This window comes from Gopherus flavomarginatus, chromosome 3, assembly GCF_025201925.1.
Source record: "Gopherus flavomarginatus isolate rGopFla2 chromosome 3, rGopFla2.mat.asm, whole genome shotgun sequence".
In the NCBI taxonomy this organism is placed as follows: domain Eukaryota; kingdom Metazoa; phylum Chordata; order Testudines; family Testudinidae; genus Gopherus; species Gopherus flavomarginatus.
Genome location: NC_066619.1, coordinates 5059059 through 5072743, shown reverse-complemented (window position 1 = coordinate 5072743; position 13685 = coordinate 5059059). Strand labels below are relative to the sequence as shown.

General features: G+C 50.7%; 1 protein-coding gene across 3 annotated transcripts in view; it reads left to right on the top strand.

The window, feature by feature from the left end:
* Nucleotides 1-13685, top strand: part of DNAI1 (dynein axonemal intermediate chain 1) — a 313811-nt gene that overhangs the window by 106355 nt on the left and 193771 nt on the right. For all 3 annotated transcript variants that reach the window (XM_050943574.1, XM_050943576.1, XM_050943575.1), the window contains exon 13: nucleotides 12381-12628. In XM_050943574.1, the coding sequence (XP_050799531.1) occupies nucleotides 12381-12628 (248 nt within the window). The remainder of the gene's footprint in view (nucleotides 1-12380; nucleotides 12629-13685) is intronic.

The window sequence follows — 13685 nt, the reverse complement described above, 5'->3', positions numbered from 1 at the left end:
AGTGGCTCACATCACACCTTTGATTTTCTATGTAGGATCTTGTGTCTTCCATCACCATTATTTCTGAGTGCCTTGTAATGAAGGCTACCTCACAAACTGAAGTAGTGTAGTGCCACTCTAGCTTGTTCCCGGGAATGGGCTCTGGATTTGTTGTTCTGACCGTGAAGTAATTGAGACATGTAATATCATCAGTTGCTGTCAAGTTATTATTTTTTGAGCCACCAGAATGTGCCCCCGTGTACTGAGTTGGATTTCAATACATCAAGAGCTTCAGTCTTCATATTGGGCACTGATACATGCATGCGACTGCTTCCAGACTCCTAGCTGTCAAGTGCGAGACCAGTATGAATGGTATCTGAAATGTTCTGTAGTGGATCTTCTCTTTCCAAGTGATGGCGTTCACAATTACACTTGTTCTATCTATGCCAAAGGTCATAAATTTGGCCTGAGCTCAGGCAAACATTGAGGAGTCCCATCAGATACATCCCTTCTTCATTGAAGTTGGGTATTCTGGATGCGTTCCTTTTATTTCTGTTGTTGCCTCATGTTGTATTGAAAGCAAGTCAAGGAATAATCCATATGTTTCTAATAGTGTTGGCTCGGGTCCATCAGACATGGTATTCAGACTTTGCTCTGTCAAAATAACAATCTCCAATTATAAATGTCTCCAGACCTTCTACCTCAGAAAGGAAGAGAGATTTTAATTCAGACCCAGCGTTGCTTCACCTCGTGGCTTGCATCTTGAGAGCTTCACTGATCAGGACTTTGGATACTCTGATCTTCTGGGTTATACTGAAATTCTGCAAGCCTTCCCCTTGGAAGAGCCATGATTTAAAATGGCTTTATAGTAGGGCTCAGTGTCTCAGACATTCCCAGTCCCAGCCATTCTGGAATATTTAATATTCCTGATGAAATCAGGGTTGTCTTTGTTAATTGTTGAGTATCACCTTGTAGCTATGACAGTTTAGCATTCTTCTGTCATCTCTCACCCATCAGTGATATTACTCCTGAAAGGATTTTTCATCTATATGCACTAGTTCATTGTGCTACTGAAGTGTGGGATCCAGTTCAAGTCCTTACTACATTTACTTACAGTCCATTTGAGCCAGTTGTGGAATGTTCTCGTCACTCTACTTTTCCTTAAAATTAGCCTCACTGGTGGCAATTATATCTGTAAAATTCAGGCTTTTGTGACTTACTTCCATTCACAATTTTTTCATAAAGCTAATATGATAGTGTCTCGTCACCCCAAGTTTCTACTGAAGATTGATCTAACTGAGGTGAAATTCAGAAACCATTTCCTTTGTGGTCTTCTTAGTTATTATTTGTACAGAACAAAGACCTTTAGGAAATCATTCCAGTTATTCATCACATTCGGGGAGAAGGCAAGGGGTGACGAAGCTGAGCTCAAAAGCTGTCTAGCACATTCGACTTCTTAGTCGATCACGTTGTGACCAGGTAAGGTTACAAGCGTTGGAAGGACTCAGAGCTCATTCTGTGAGAAAAGAGGTCATCTCACCCGCTTTTCTTACCATCCATTAGTGTTTCTGTCTGAGATTTCTAAGGCTGCTGAATGGAGTTGAAGCCTTCACTGAGCACAATCTTCTCAATACTGGAACCAAATCGCACGTCAGCTTCAGGAGGGCAGTCTTTCACTCACCAGTAAACTAGATGATAAGAGTGTCAGAATCTTGCCTTTTTCTAAAACAACAAAGCCCATTTGAACAATGAGGAATCCGGTAGCGCCTTAAAGGCTAACAGATTTGTTTGGGCATAAGCTTTCATGGGTAAAACCCCCCTTCTTCAGATACCTGGAGTGAAAATTAGAGATGCAGGCATAAATATACTGATACATAAAGAGAAGGGAGTTACCTTACAAGTGGAGAACCAGTGTTGACAAGGTCAGTTCAATCAGGGTGGATGTGGTCCACTCCCAATAATTGATGAGGAGGTGTCAATACCAAGAGAGGGAAAATTGCTTTTGTAGTGAGCCAGACACTCCCAGTCCCTATTCAAGCCCAAATTAGTGGTGTTAAATTTGCAAATGAATTGTAGCTCTGCAGTTCCTCTTTGGAGTCTGCTTTTGACATTTTTTTGTTGAAGGATGGCTACTTTAAAATTTGTTATCGAATGTCCAGGGAAGTTGAAGTGTTCTCCTATGGGCTTTTGTATGTTACCATTCCTGATGTTTGATTTGTGTCCATTTATTCTTTTACGTAGAGACTGTCTGGTTTGACCAATGTACATGGCAGAGGGGCATTGCTGGCACAGGATGGCGTATATCACATTGGTAGATGTGCAGGTGAATGAGCCCCTGATGTTGTGTCTCATGTGGTTAGATTTTCTGATGGTGTTGCTAGAGTAGATATGGGGACAGAGTAGGCAACGGGGTTTGTAACAGGGATTGATTCCTGGGTTAGTGTTTCTGTGGTGTGGTGTGGTGTGTATTTGCTGGTGAGTATTTACTTCGGGTTGTGGAGCTGTCTGTAAATGAGGACTGGCCTGCCTCCGAAGGTCTGTGAGAGTGAGGGATCATTTTCCAGGATAGGTTGTAGATCATTGATGATGTGCTGGAGAGATTTTAGATGGGTCTGTACGTGATGGCCAATGGTGTTCTGTTATTTTCGTTGTTAGGCCTGTCCTGTAGTAGGTGACTTCTGGGTACTCATCTCACTCTGTCAATCTGTTTCTTCACTTCCTCAGGTGGGTACTGTAGTTTTAAGAATGCTTGATAAAGATCTTGCAGGTATTTGTCTCTGTCTGAGGGACTGTAGCAAATACAGTTGTATTTTAGGGCTTGGCTGTAGACAATGGATCGTGTGATGTGTCCTGGATGGAAGCTGGAGGCATGTAGATAAGTATAAAGTAGGCCTCCAGATTCCCACAGAACTGTATCATGTGCGTGGGGGCGGTGGGGCAGAAAGAGAGTCCCTGAGATAGGACAGACTGTTCTGCTGGGCTAAGTGTGTGGTTGGATAGATTAACAGTGTTGTTGGGTGAGTTGAGGGTACCACAGTTGTAGCCTCCTGTGGCGTGTAGGAGTTTAAATAGTTTACTGTCCTTTTTCCTCTGTAGAGAAGTAAAGTGTGCGTTGTAAATGGCTTGGCTCGTTTTTGTAAAGTCCAGCCACGAGGAAGTTTGTACGGAAGGTTGGTTTTGTGTGAGAGTCTCCAGTTTTGAGGGCTCAAATGAAGAGCTTATGCCCAAATAAATCTGTTAGTCTTTAAGGTGCCACCGGACTCCTCGTTGTTTTTGTGGATACAGACTAACATGGCTACCACTCTGATAAAAAGCCCATTTGCTTACCATTCCCTGAGGTACAACACCATTGAAAGGAATGTTGCATGTTTAGTAGATTAATATATATTTGCAATACTTGCCCTTATTTGTAATAGTTTTATCAATGAATGGGCGGCTTCACTTATTCTTCAGATAGTCTTCAAAAGTATTCACACTTGTATGTAGTTTGTTAGAGAAACTTCATTACAGGCTTGAGTGTAGATCCAGAAATACTATATTGCTAGAGAGGAGAGTGTTCCGTGCCTGCTGGGAGAGTTCTCTGAAGTTACTGTGATCTGTGGGATACACACTCAAAATATCAGGCAAGATAGGAAATAATATAAAAGGACCTTACTGTTGCCATGGTGGGGCATATGTTTATGTGCTTAAAAACTAAAATCTTTCTGTAAACAGAAAATTTGTTCTCCATATAGCATGTGCCAAACAGCACACAACAGCAAGAATATATCTGTAGATATGGCTAATACACCCTCAGAGAAATCTGTTTCAATAGATTATTATAGCAATGCTCCTTCTTTGCCTCTGGTGAGCTCATGGACTCATAGGCTTTACAGTCAGAAGGGACCATCGTGATCATCTTGTTTGCACATCGCAGGCCACAGAATCTCACCCACGCACTGTTCCAGAACTTCACTCCTCTGATGGTTAGAAACCTTTGAAATTAGACAAACCTAAACTTGTTGATGGTCAGTTTATATCCATTTGTTCTTGTGCCAACATTGGCCCTTAACTTAAATAACTCTGCTCCCTCCCTGCTGTTTATCCCTCTGATGTATTAATAGAGAACAATCATATCTCCCCTCAGCCCTTGTTTTGTTAGGCTAAACAAGCCAAACTCCTTAAGTCTCCTCTCATAAGGTACGTTCTCCATTCTTCTGACCATCCTACTGGCTCTTCTCTGCATCTGTTCCAGTTTGAATTCATCCTTTCTTAAAAATGGGAGACCAGAATGAGCTTCTCTGTAGCAACACCTTTTCTACTCCCATTGAGCATGGGAAATTTTCTCTTAAATTTACGAAGAACAGAGAACTGTAGCAGACAACCTGGTCATGGAGGGAGGGGCAAAGAAGAGGCCAAAAGCTAAAAAAGAGAAGGAAATAGACATTTCAAGAGAGCGGAGTTAACATCAGACCACACAATGGAAAGGAGAAACTAGGTAGGAAGGGAAAGAGTAGTTTTAGAGGCAAGAGAAGTTGCAATTACAGAACACAGATGTGAGGTTAAACAAACAAATGAGAAATGAAACAGCAGTGACTTGGGCATTACATTTATATTTTAACGTGTTGGGTGCTAGATGCTATAGATGATTTATTAAATGTTTTCCACTGCAGGGAGTAAAGGAGATGATATAGTTCCTCTTTTATATAGAGGTTAAAAGTGCATCCAACTGGAGCTCAGCAAGGTTAATAAAATCCATATACATCGATCAGAAAGCTCAAACTCATTCTCCCAGATACTCAACCCTCACTCTTAGAACAAAGCAGAGGAAACACAGGCCTTTCATCATGACCAACTCCAGGCTCTGGAGAACCAAAAGAAGAAGTGCCTCCAGAGCTGAGGACCCCTCAGTAAGAATGGCAGGCCCCCTTAAAATGCCTTTATGATATATATCCCTCTGCTACTCTGGTTCTGAGTTTATTTCTAGGATGATGATTGCCATTGTACTGTGTACATCAGTGACTACAGAACTTGGAAGGAAGGAGGCCTGTGCTCACTGTGAGGGGTTAGACCCCTCTTCTGGGATGCCACCTGATGTACTGGGATTTCACTGAGCCTGCCTGCTCCACTAGCCTGGCCTCCCTCTCCCTGTTTTTCTGAATTAGGCTCTCCATCCTCGGGCAGTGCACACACACAGGTAGGGATGCACCAGCTGTCACAGAGACTGCAAACAGCTCTCTATGAGAAGACAGCCAGGAAATCGCCCAGCACTCAAATGCAGCTTCCCTCTGGAAGGTACGCCCAAGATAGTATTGTCTTGCACTGTAGAGAAATGTGTACAATGTAAGCTCATAACTTTGTCTCCTCCCTCAATGTGGAGGAAGATATACACAACTTGCCCTCCCCTCAGTTAGAAATTGCACAAACTGGGTTTAATAATAAACAAAACAAGTTTATTAACTATAAAAGGCAGATTTTAAGTGATTATAAGGGATAGCAAACAGAACAAAGCAGATTACCAAGCAAATAAAACAAAACATGCATACTAAGCTTAAGATCTTAAAGAGACTGGTTTCAGCAAATAATTTCTCATCCTAAATGTTGTTTTAGGCAAGTTGCAGAGTTTCTGTAGCTTAGAGTTCCAGTTATTTCTCTCTACTGACTAGTCTCCTATTTTAGTCTGGACTCAGCCTTTGCCTTTCCCACTGCTCAGTTCCTTTGTCTCTTCCGGTATTTTCAGCAGTCTTTCTTCCTGGGCAGGAAGGCAATGGGGAAAATTCCTGTTTGCCTTACTCCTCAGCCTTAAAAAAGATTTACATAAGGTGGGAATCTTTTGTTCCCCAGTCTTGACCTCCCCCTCTTTTTAGTTGAAAATTACTAGAAGTTCAAGATGGTGTTTAGTACCAGGTGACAGGACCATCTGAGCTAGTGGTGTCACACCTACGTCCCAGGATGCCTCTCAGGAAGGAGAGAGATTAGTATCTTCAAATTCTTCTTCGAGTGATTGCTCACATCCATTCCAGTTAGGTGTGCGCGCCGCGCGTGCACGTTCGTCGGAAACTTTTTACCCTAGCAACTCCAGTGGGCCGGCAGGTCGCCCCCTGGAGTGGCGCCGCCATGGCGCCCAATATATATCCCTGCCGGCCCACCCGCTCCTCAGTTCCTTCTTACCGCCGTGTCGGTCGTTGGAACTGTGGAGCGCGGCATAGCTGTCCTCCACGTCCCTAGCTCTCCTTGTTTTTCTATCGTTATCTCTATTGTAGTTGTTAATTAGACTGTTAAGTTAGATAGTAGTAGTTAAGTGTTAAGTAGTTGTAAATAGTTTTTCGCCGGGGGCTTAGCCCTTCCCGGCACCCGGCACCGGGCTCATGCCTGGTTCGCCGGGCTTCAAGCAGTGTGCGGCCTGCAAGAAGCCTATGCCCACCAGCGACCCCCACGACGCGTGCCTGAAGTGCCTGGGGGAATCGCATAGATCCGACAAGTGCCGCATCTGCAAGGCTTTTAAGCCAAGGACTAAGAAGGAGAGGGATCAAAGGCTCCGGACTCTCCTCATGGAGGCGGCACTTGACCCGGCGGCTTCGCAGGCCGTGATCTCGGCGCCGGCACCGGATCGCACCGGCACCGAGAAGACTCCCCGGCACCGACCTTCTCCGGCACCGGGGACAGAGCCTAGGCCGTCGAAGTCCATTACTCCGGCCAGGCACACCCGAGTGGAGCGCCCGGCCTCAGCATCGGCCGCGGCGCCGCCGGCACCGTCGACTCCGGGCCCGGCGGGTCCGTCGAGTCCGGTGCCGCCAAGCTCCCCCATGACATCTGGGGTCGAGATAGTGGTGCCATCTACACCAGAGACCTTCGCCTCGGCACGGGACCTCATAGCCATGACCGAGCCCACTCAGCTACCACCCCCGGTACCTCCGGTGCGGGTCGTGTCCAGAGGCAAGCCTATGATGTCGGCACCGTCCCGGGACTCTCGTTCTCGCTCCAGGTCCCGACGTCACGGTCGCTCCAGATCCCGCCGCCGCTCGCAGTCCCGGCACCGCTCCCCTCAGCGGTACCGGTCGCACTCGCGGCGCCGGTCGACACCGAGACGATCGCGGTCAGACTCCAGCCGTCGTTACCGGCACCGCGAGTCCAGGAGCCGATCCAGACGTTCGCCGCACCGGTCGACCTCCCGGCGCCGAGCTGGTGGCAGGTCCCGGTCCCGGTCGACCTCCCGGTACCGAACCGGTGGCAGGTCCCGATCCCGGCACCGAAGCGGCGCCCGGTACCGATCCAGATCCCGGCACCGTGGCAGAACTCGGTCCCGCTCCCGGCACCGTTACGACTCCCGGCACCGGTCCCCGGCACCGAGAAGATCGCCCGTGCCGGCCCGCGCGGACCCTTACCATCCAGGGTCCGCCCCGCCATGGCCCTCTAGGCAGCCGTCCGTGTCTTCGCTGGCGGACAGTGGGTACGCGCTGGGCACCGACCGGCAGGCGGCGCTGTTCAGCGAGCCTCCACAGCAGGACCCAGCCCCACAGCAATGGGGTTTCTGGACACCCTGGGCATATCATCAGGCCCAGGGCCCCCAACAGCTCCCTGCTAGGCCGGCGACTGCGGAGCGCAGGGCACCTGAGGCCTCGTTGTCTCGCCCCCTTCCCTCCCCGGATGGGGAGGAAGGATCCAAGCACCAGGACTCCACTTTGGCTCCTGAGGCAGAGGCGAGGGCCGAGGGAGACCCCCCTTTAGACACCCTCTTGCCGGGGGTCTCCTCATCTTCTTCCCCTGATGAAGCGGTGGCTGGGACCTCCTCCAACAGCCCCCCCCCGCTGGACCTCAGGGCGCACCAGGACCTCCTCCGGCGAGTAGCCCAAAACCTGAGTCTACAAGCCGAGGAGGTCTCGGAGGTAGAGGACCCTATTGTCACCATCCTCTCGGCAGACGCTTCCACCAGGGTCGCCCTGCCGTTCATACGGACCATCCAGGCCAACGCCAACACCATCTGGCAGTCTCCGGCCTCCATTCCTCCCACTGCGAAGGGCGTCGAGAGGAAGTACATGGCTCCTTCTAAGGGCTACGAGTACCTCCACGTACACCCGACTCCGTGTTCCCTGGTGGTCCAATCCGTCAATGATAAAGAGCGTCATGGTCAGGAGGCTCCAGCCCCCAAATCCAGGGAGGCCAGGCGGATGGATCTCCTCGGCCGTAAGGTGTACTCGGCTGGGGCGCTGCAACTCAGGGTCTCCAACCAACAGGCCCTGTTAAGCAGATACGCCTTTAACTCCTGGGTGGCAGCAGACAAATTCAAGGAGCTGTTGCCACAAGATGCTCGTCAGGAGTTTGCGGCCATCTTAGAGGAAGGCAAGAAGGTCGCACGCACGTCCTTGCAAGCCTCTCTGGACGCTGCGGATTCGGCTGCCCGTACCCTCGCGTCGGGTGTAACAATGCGTCGCCTCTCCTGGCTGCAGGTTTCCGGCCTTCCGCCGGAGCTCCAGCACACAATACAGGACCTTCCCTTTGAAGGCCAAGGGCTGTTCTCGGATAAGACAGACCCTAGACTCAAGAGTCTAAAAGACAACCGAGTCATCATGAGGTCACTGGGGATGCACACTCCAGTGACGCAAACGCAGACCCTTCCGGCCGCAGCAACAGCAACAACAGCGCAGGCCGTATCTCCAGTTCCGCCAGCGGCAGGACCTTAACAGGCGCCGCGGCAGGAACGGAAGGCGCAGGCACTCGGGGAACCAAGGGGGCCAAAACCAAGGCTCCTCTAAGCCCCCGCCTGGTCCCAAGCCTTCATTTTGAAGGTGCGCCCGAGGGCGCAGTAACAGTTTCCCCATTGGATCCTTTCCCCCCGTTTTCCAACCGCCTTTCTTTTTTCCTCCCGGCGTGGTCCCTAATAACATCAGACCGCTGGGTCTTACGCACGGTGCAGTCGGGATACCGCCTGCAGTTTGTTTCATTTCCTCCTCCCCGCCCCCCTTCCTCGTCCCTCTTCAGGGACCCCTCTCACGAGCAATTCCTTCGGCAGGAGGTGCAGACGCTCCTCGGCAAAGGAGCTATAGAGGCGGTGCCGGAGAACGAGAAAGGCAAGGGGTTTTATTCCCGCTACTTTCTGATCCCCAAGGCCAAGGGAGGCCTCAGGCCCATCCTCGACCTGCGAGAGCTCAACAAGTACCTGGTGAAGTTGAAGTTCCGCATGGTTTCCTTGGGGACCATTATCCCATCCCTGGATCCGGGAGACTGGTACGCCGCCCTCGACATGCAGGACGCGTATTTTCACATTGCTATCTGGCCACCCCACAGACGTTTCCTTCGCTTCCTTGTGGGGTCTCTGCATTACCAATTTGCAGTCCTCCCATTTGGCTTGTCCACGGCCCCGAGAGTATTTACGAAATGCATGGCAGTTGTTGTGGCGCAGCTTCGGCGCAGTCGTATCCACGTGTTCCCGTATCTGGACGATTGGTTGATTCGAGGCACGTCGCACCAACAAGTCTGCAGCCATGTCCGTGTGATCACCGACATGTTCGCCGCTCTGGGCCTCTTGGTGAACACAGACAAGTCCACCCTGGCCCCCACACAAAGGGTGGAATTCATCGGGGCCGTCCTGGACGCCACTGTGGGCAGGGCCTTGCTGCCATTGCAGCGGTTCCAGGCCTTGTCGGCCATCGTGCAACGGCTACAGACAGCCCCCTTGACGTCAGTGAGGACGTGTCTAACCCTGTTAGGCCACATGGCGGCCTGTACTTTCGTGACCAATTACGCTCGGCTCCGCATGAGGCCACTCCAGCTGTGGCTCATCGGTCATTACAGGCCGACAAGACAGCCACTAGATATGTTAATCACGATCCCCCAGGGGGTCTTAGATTCTCTCGACTGGTGGCTGGACCAGTCAGTGTTGTGTGCGGGTCTCCCCTTCCACCCATCTCAGCCCTCGGTGTCCCTAACAACAGATGCCTCAGATCTCGGCTGGGGGGCCCACGCAGGGACCCTGAGGACGCAGGGCCTGTGGTCCCAGGAGGAGGTGCGGCTTCACATCAACATGCGGGAGTTGAGAGCGGTCCGTCTTGCTTGTCAAACGTTCTGTCATCAGCTCCAGGGTCGTTGTGTCGCGGTGTTCACCGACAACACGACGACCATGTATTATATCAACAAGCAGGGCGGCACCAGATCCTCCTCCCTGTGCCACGAGGCGATACGACTCTGGGACTTTTGTGTAGCCCACTCCATTCACCTCATGGCTTCCTTCCTCCCCGGAGTACGGAACACGCTGGCGGATCGATTGAGCAGATCCTTCCTGTCACACGAGTGGTCCCTCCGCCCAGACGTCGCCCTCTCCATCTTCCGGAGGTGGGGTTATCCCCGGGTGGACCTCTTCGCGTCCAAAGGGAACAGGAAGTGCCAAGCGTTCTGCTCCTTTCAGGGCAGGGAGCCCGGGTCGATAGTGGATGCCTTTCTCATCCAGTGGTCGACCCACCTGTACTATGCGTTTCCCCCATTCCCGTTGGTCCACAGGGTCCTTCTGAAGGTGCGCAGGGACAGGGCTCACGTGATCATGGTAGCCCCGGCATGGCCCAGACAGCACTGGTACCCCATGCTGCTGGACCTGACCATAGCCGACCCAGTTCCCCTGCCCCTTCATCCGGACCTGATTACCCAGGAGCACGGGACCCTCTGTCACCCGGACCTGCAGTCGCTGCACCTAGCGGCGTGGCTCCTGCGTGGCTGACTGGCTCTGAGCTGCGCTGTTCCACGCCGGTGAGGGAGGTGCTCTTGGGCAGCAGGAAGCCATCCACAAGAGCGACATATTTGGCCAAATGGAAGCGCTTCTCCTTTTGGTGCGTGGAGAAAAATCTCCGCCCTATGGAAGTTTCAGTAGCCGACATCTTAGACTACATTTGGTCCCTCAAAGGGCAAGGTCTGGCCATATCGTCGTTACGAGTCCACCTAGCAGCTATCTCCACCTTTCACCCGGGTGCGGAGGGTCGCTCTGTTTTTTCCCACCCGACGGTGTCTAGATTCCTTAAGGGGCTGGAACGTTTATACCCTAACGTCCGTCCCCCTGCTCCAACCTGGGATCTTAACCTGGTGTTGTCCCGGCTCATGGGGCCCCCCTTTGAGCCGTTAGCTACTTGCTCCCTGCTTTACCTCTCTTGGAAGACGGCCTTTCTAGTAGCTATCACCTCAGCTAGACGGGTGTCGGAACTCCGGGCTCTTGTGGTAGACCCCCCATATACGGTCTTCCACAAGGACAAGGTGCAGCTGAGACCACACCCTGCTTTTCTCCCCAAGGTGGTCTCAGCCTTCCACGTCAACCAAGAGATATTCCTCCCGGTTTTTTTTCCCGAAACCTCACTCCTCAGGCAGGGAGCAGCAGCTCCACTCGCTTGATGTCCGTAGGGCTCTCGCGTTCTACGTGGAGAGGACTAAGCCCTTCCGCAAATCCCCCCAGCTTTTCGTGGCAGTAGCGGACCGCATGAAAGGGCTTCCTATCTCCTCCCAGAGGTTATCCTCTTGGGTAACGTCCTGCATCAGGACCTGCTATGACTTGGCCCACGTCCCTACGGGCCGTGTGACTGCGCATTCTACCAGGGCGCAGGCGTCGTCGCTGGCTTTCCTTGCCCGTGTGCCCATCCAGGAAATCTGTCGGGCAGCGACCTGGTCATCGGTCCACACCTTTGCTTCCCACTACGCCCTGGTCCAGCAGTCTAGAGAGGATGCGGCCTTCGGATCTGCTGTGCTCCATGCCGCGACTTCTCGCTCCGACCCCACCGCCTAGGTATGGCTTGGGATTCACCTAACTGGAATGGATGTGAGCAATCACTCGAAGAAGAAAAGACGGTTACTCACCTTTGTAACTGTTGTTCTTCGAGATGTGTTGCTCACATCCATTCCACACCCGCCCTCCTTCCCCACTGTCGGAGTCGCCGGCAAGAAGGAACTGAGGAGCGGGTGGGCCGGCAGGGATATATATTGGGCGCCATGGCGGCGCCACTCCAGGGGGCGACCTGCCGGCCCACTGGAGTTGCTAGGGTAAAAAGTTTCCGACGAACGTGCACGCGCGGCGCGCACACCTAACTGGAATGGATGTGAGCAACACATCTCGAAGAACAACAGTTACAAAGGTGAGTAACCGTCTTGTCTTATTGTTTCTTCCTAATGGCCCATCAAGGCTGATGGACTGTTGCCTGGTGGGTGTCTCCCACACATGAGTTAATTTGTGACATATTTAATATTCCTAACTGTAGATACGAAATGATACATGCCTACAAATTGGATAATCACATTCAGTAAAATATAACCTTTCCGATGATACCTTACAAGACCCATCTTGTATAAAATAGATCTCAGTTATGCCATATCCGTATCATAAGCATATTTCCATAAAGAATATGGGCTGTAACGTCACACTCACATCATGATGTGGATCTTCCTTTCTCTAGATGACTTCATGAAGCAGAGCCGGGGCATGCTCCTTCTGTACACTATGAAGAACCCCTCCTTCCCCGAGTACATCTTCAGCAGCGAGAGCGGCATCATGTGCCTCGACATCCACAATGACCATCCCTATCTTCTTGCTGTGGGCTTCTATGATGGCAACGTGGCCATCTACAACCTGAAAAAGTTGCACTCACAGCCAGGCTACAAGAGCTCTGCCAAGTCAGGGAAGCACACAGACCCCGTGTGGCAGGTGGGTGCCCCAGCAGGGGTCATTCATTTCCTTTTTCCTACAGCGATGTGCAGTTAGATCAAGTTCAAACAGCCCGGTGACAAGCCTGGGATGGAGGGACGTGTGCTTTGGCCCTGTATGCATGGTAACACTAGCTACTGATTGGTAACTTTCGGGGAGCATAATAAATCCTATTGCAATGTACGGGAAGGAAATAATGAGCCAGAACAGGCACCAAAACTTTGATTAAATAATTACTTTTCTTTTACTTTATTTGAGATTAGGGACTGACTTCTCTTATTGGGAGCAGCCAATCTCCTTTGTATATTATCGATGTCACCCTGACATCCTGCACGTAAGGCTATTTATCCTGTAAAGGCAAAGGCAAAGGACCGGATTCTGGCAGGCACCAGGAAGTGGGCAGGATGTACAGAATGATTAATCAGCAGGAAGTGACAGTTGTATTCTGGCAAGATCAGCCCAGTGACAGCCCGTTGTGCAGTTGACTCTCAGGCCTGGTCCACACTACGCTGTTAAACCGATTTTAACAGTGTTAAATCGATTTAACGCTGTACCCGTCCACACTACAACACACTTTAAATCAATTTAAAGGGCTCTTAAAATCAATTTCTGTACTCCTCCCCAACAAGAGGAGTAACGCTAAAATCGATATTAACATATTGATTTAGGGTTAATGTGGCCGCAAATCGAAGTTATTGGCCGGCTAGTTATAGTGATAGCTACCCACAGTGCAACGCTCCGGAAATCGATGCTAGTTTCGAACCAGGGACGCACACCGCCGAATTAATGTGCCTAGTGTGGACGCATACAATTGACTTTATAATATCTGTTTAATAAAACCGGTTTAAGTTAATTTGAAATTATCCTGTAGTGTAGATGTACCCTCACTGAGACCAACAATACACTGCATTGGGGCTGAACATAAAGGCTTTTGCTGGGTCATTGATCATGACAAGCAGACCATGCCCTCTCATTTTAGGCAATGCCCCACAACAATGGGTGATGTTTTATTGGGGCCAAAATGGGTGCGGTTGATCCTGTGCTAGAATCTGCTGGC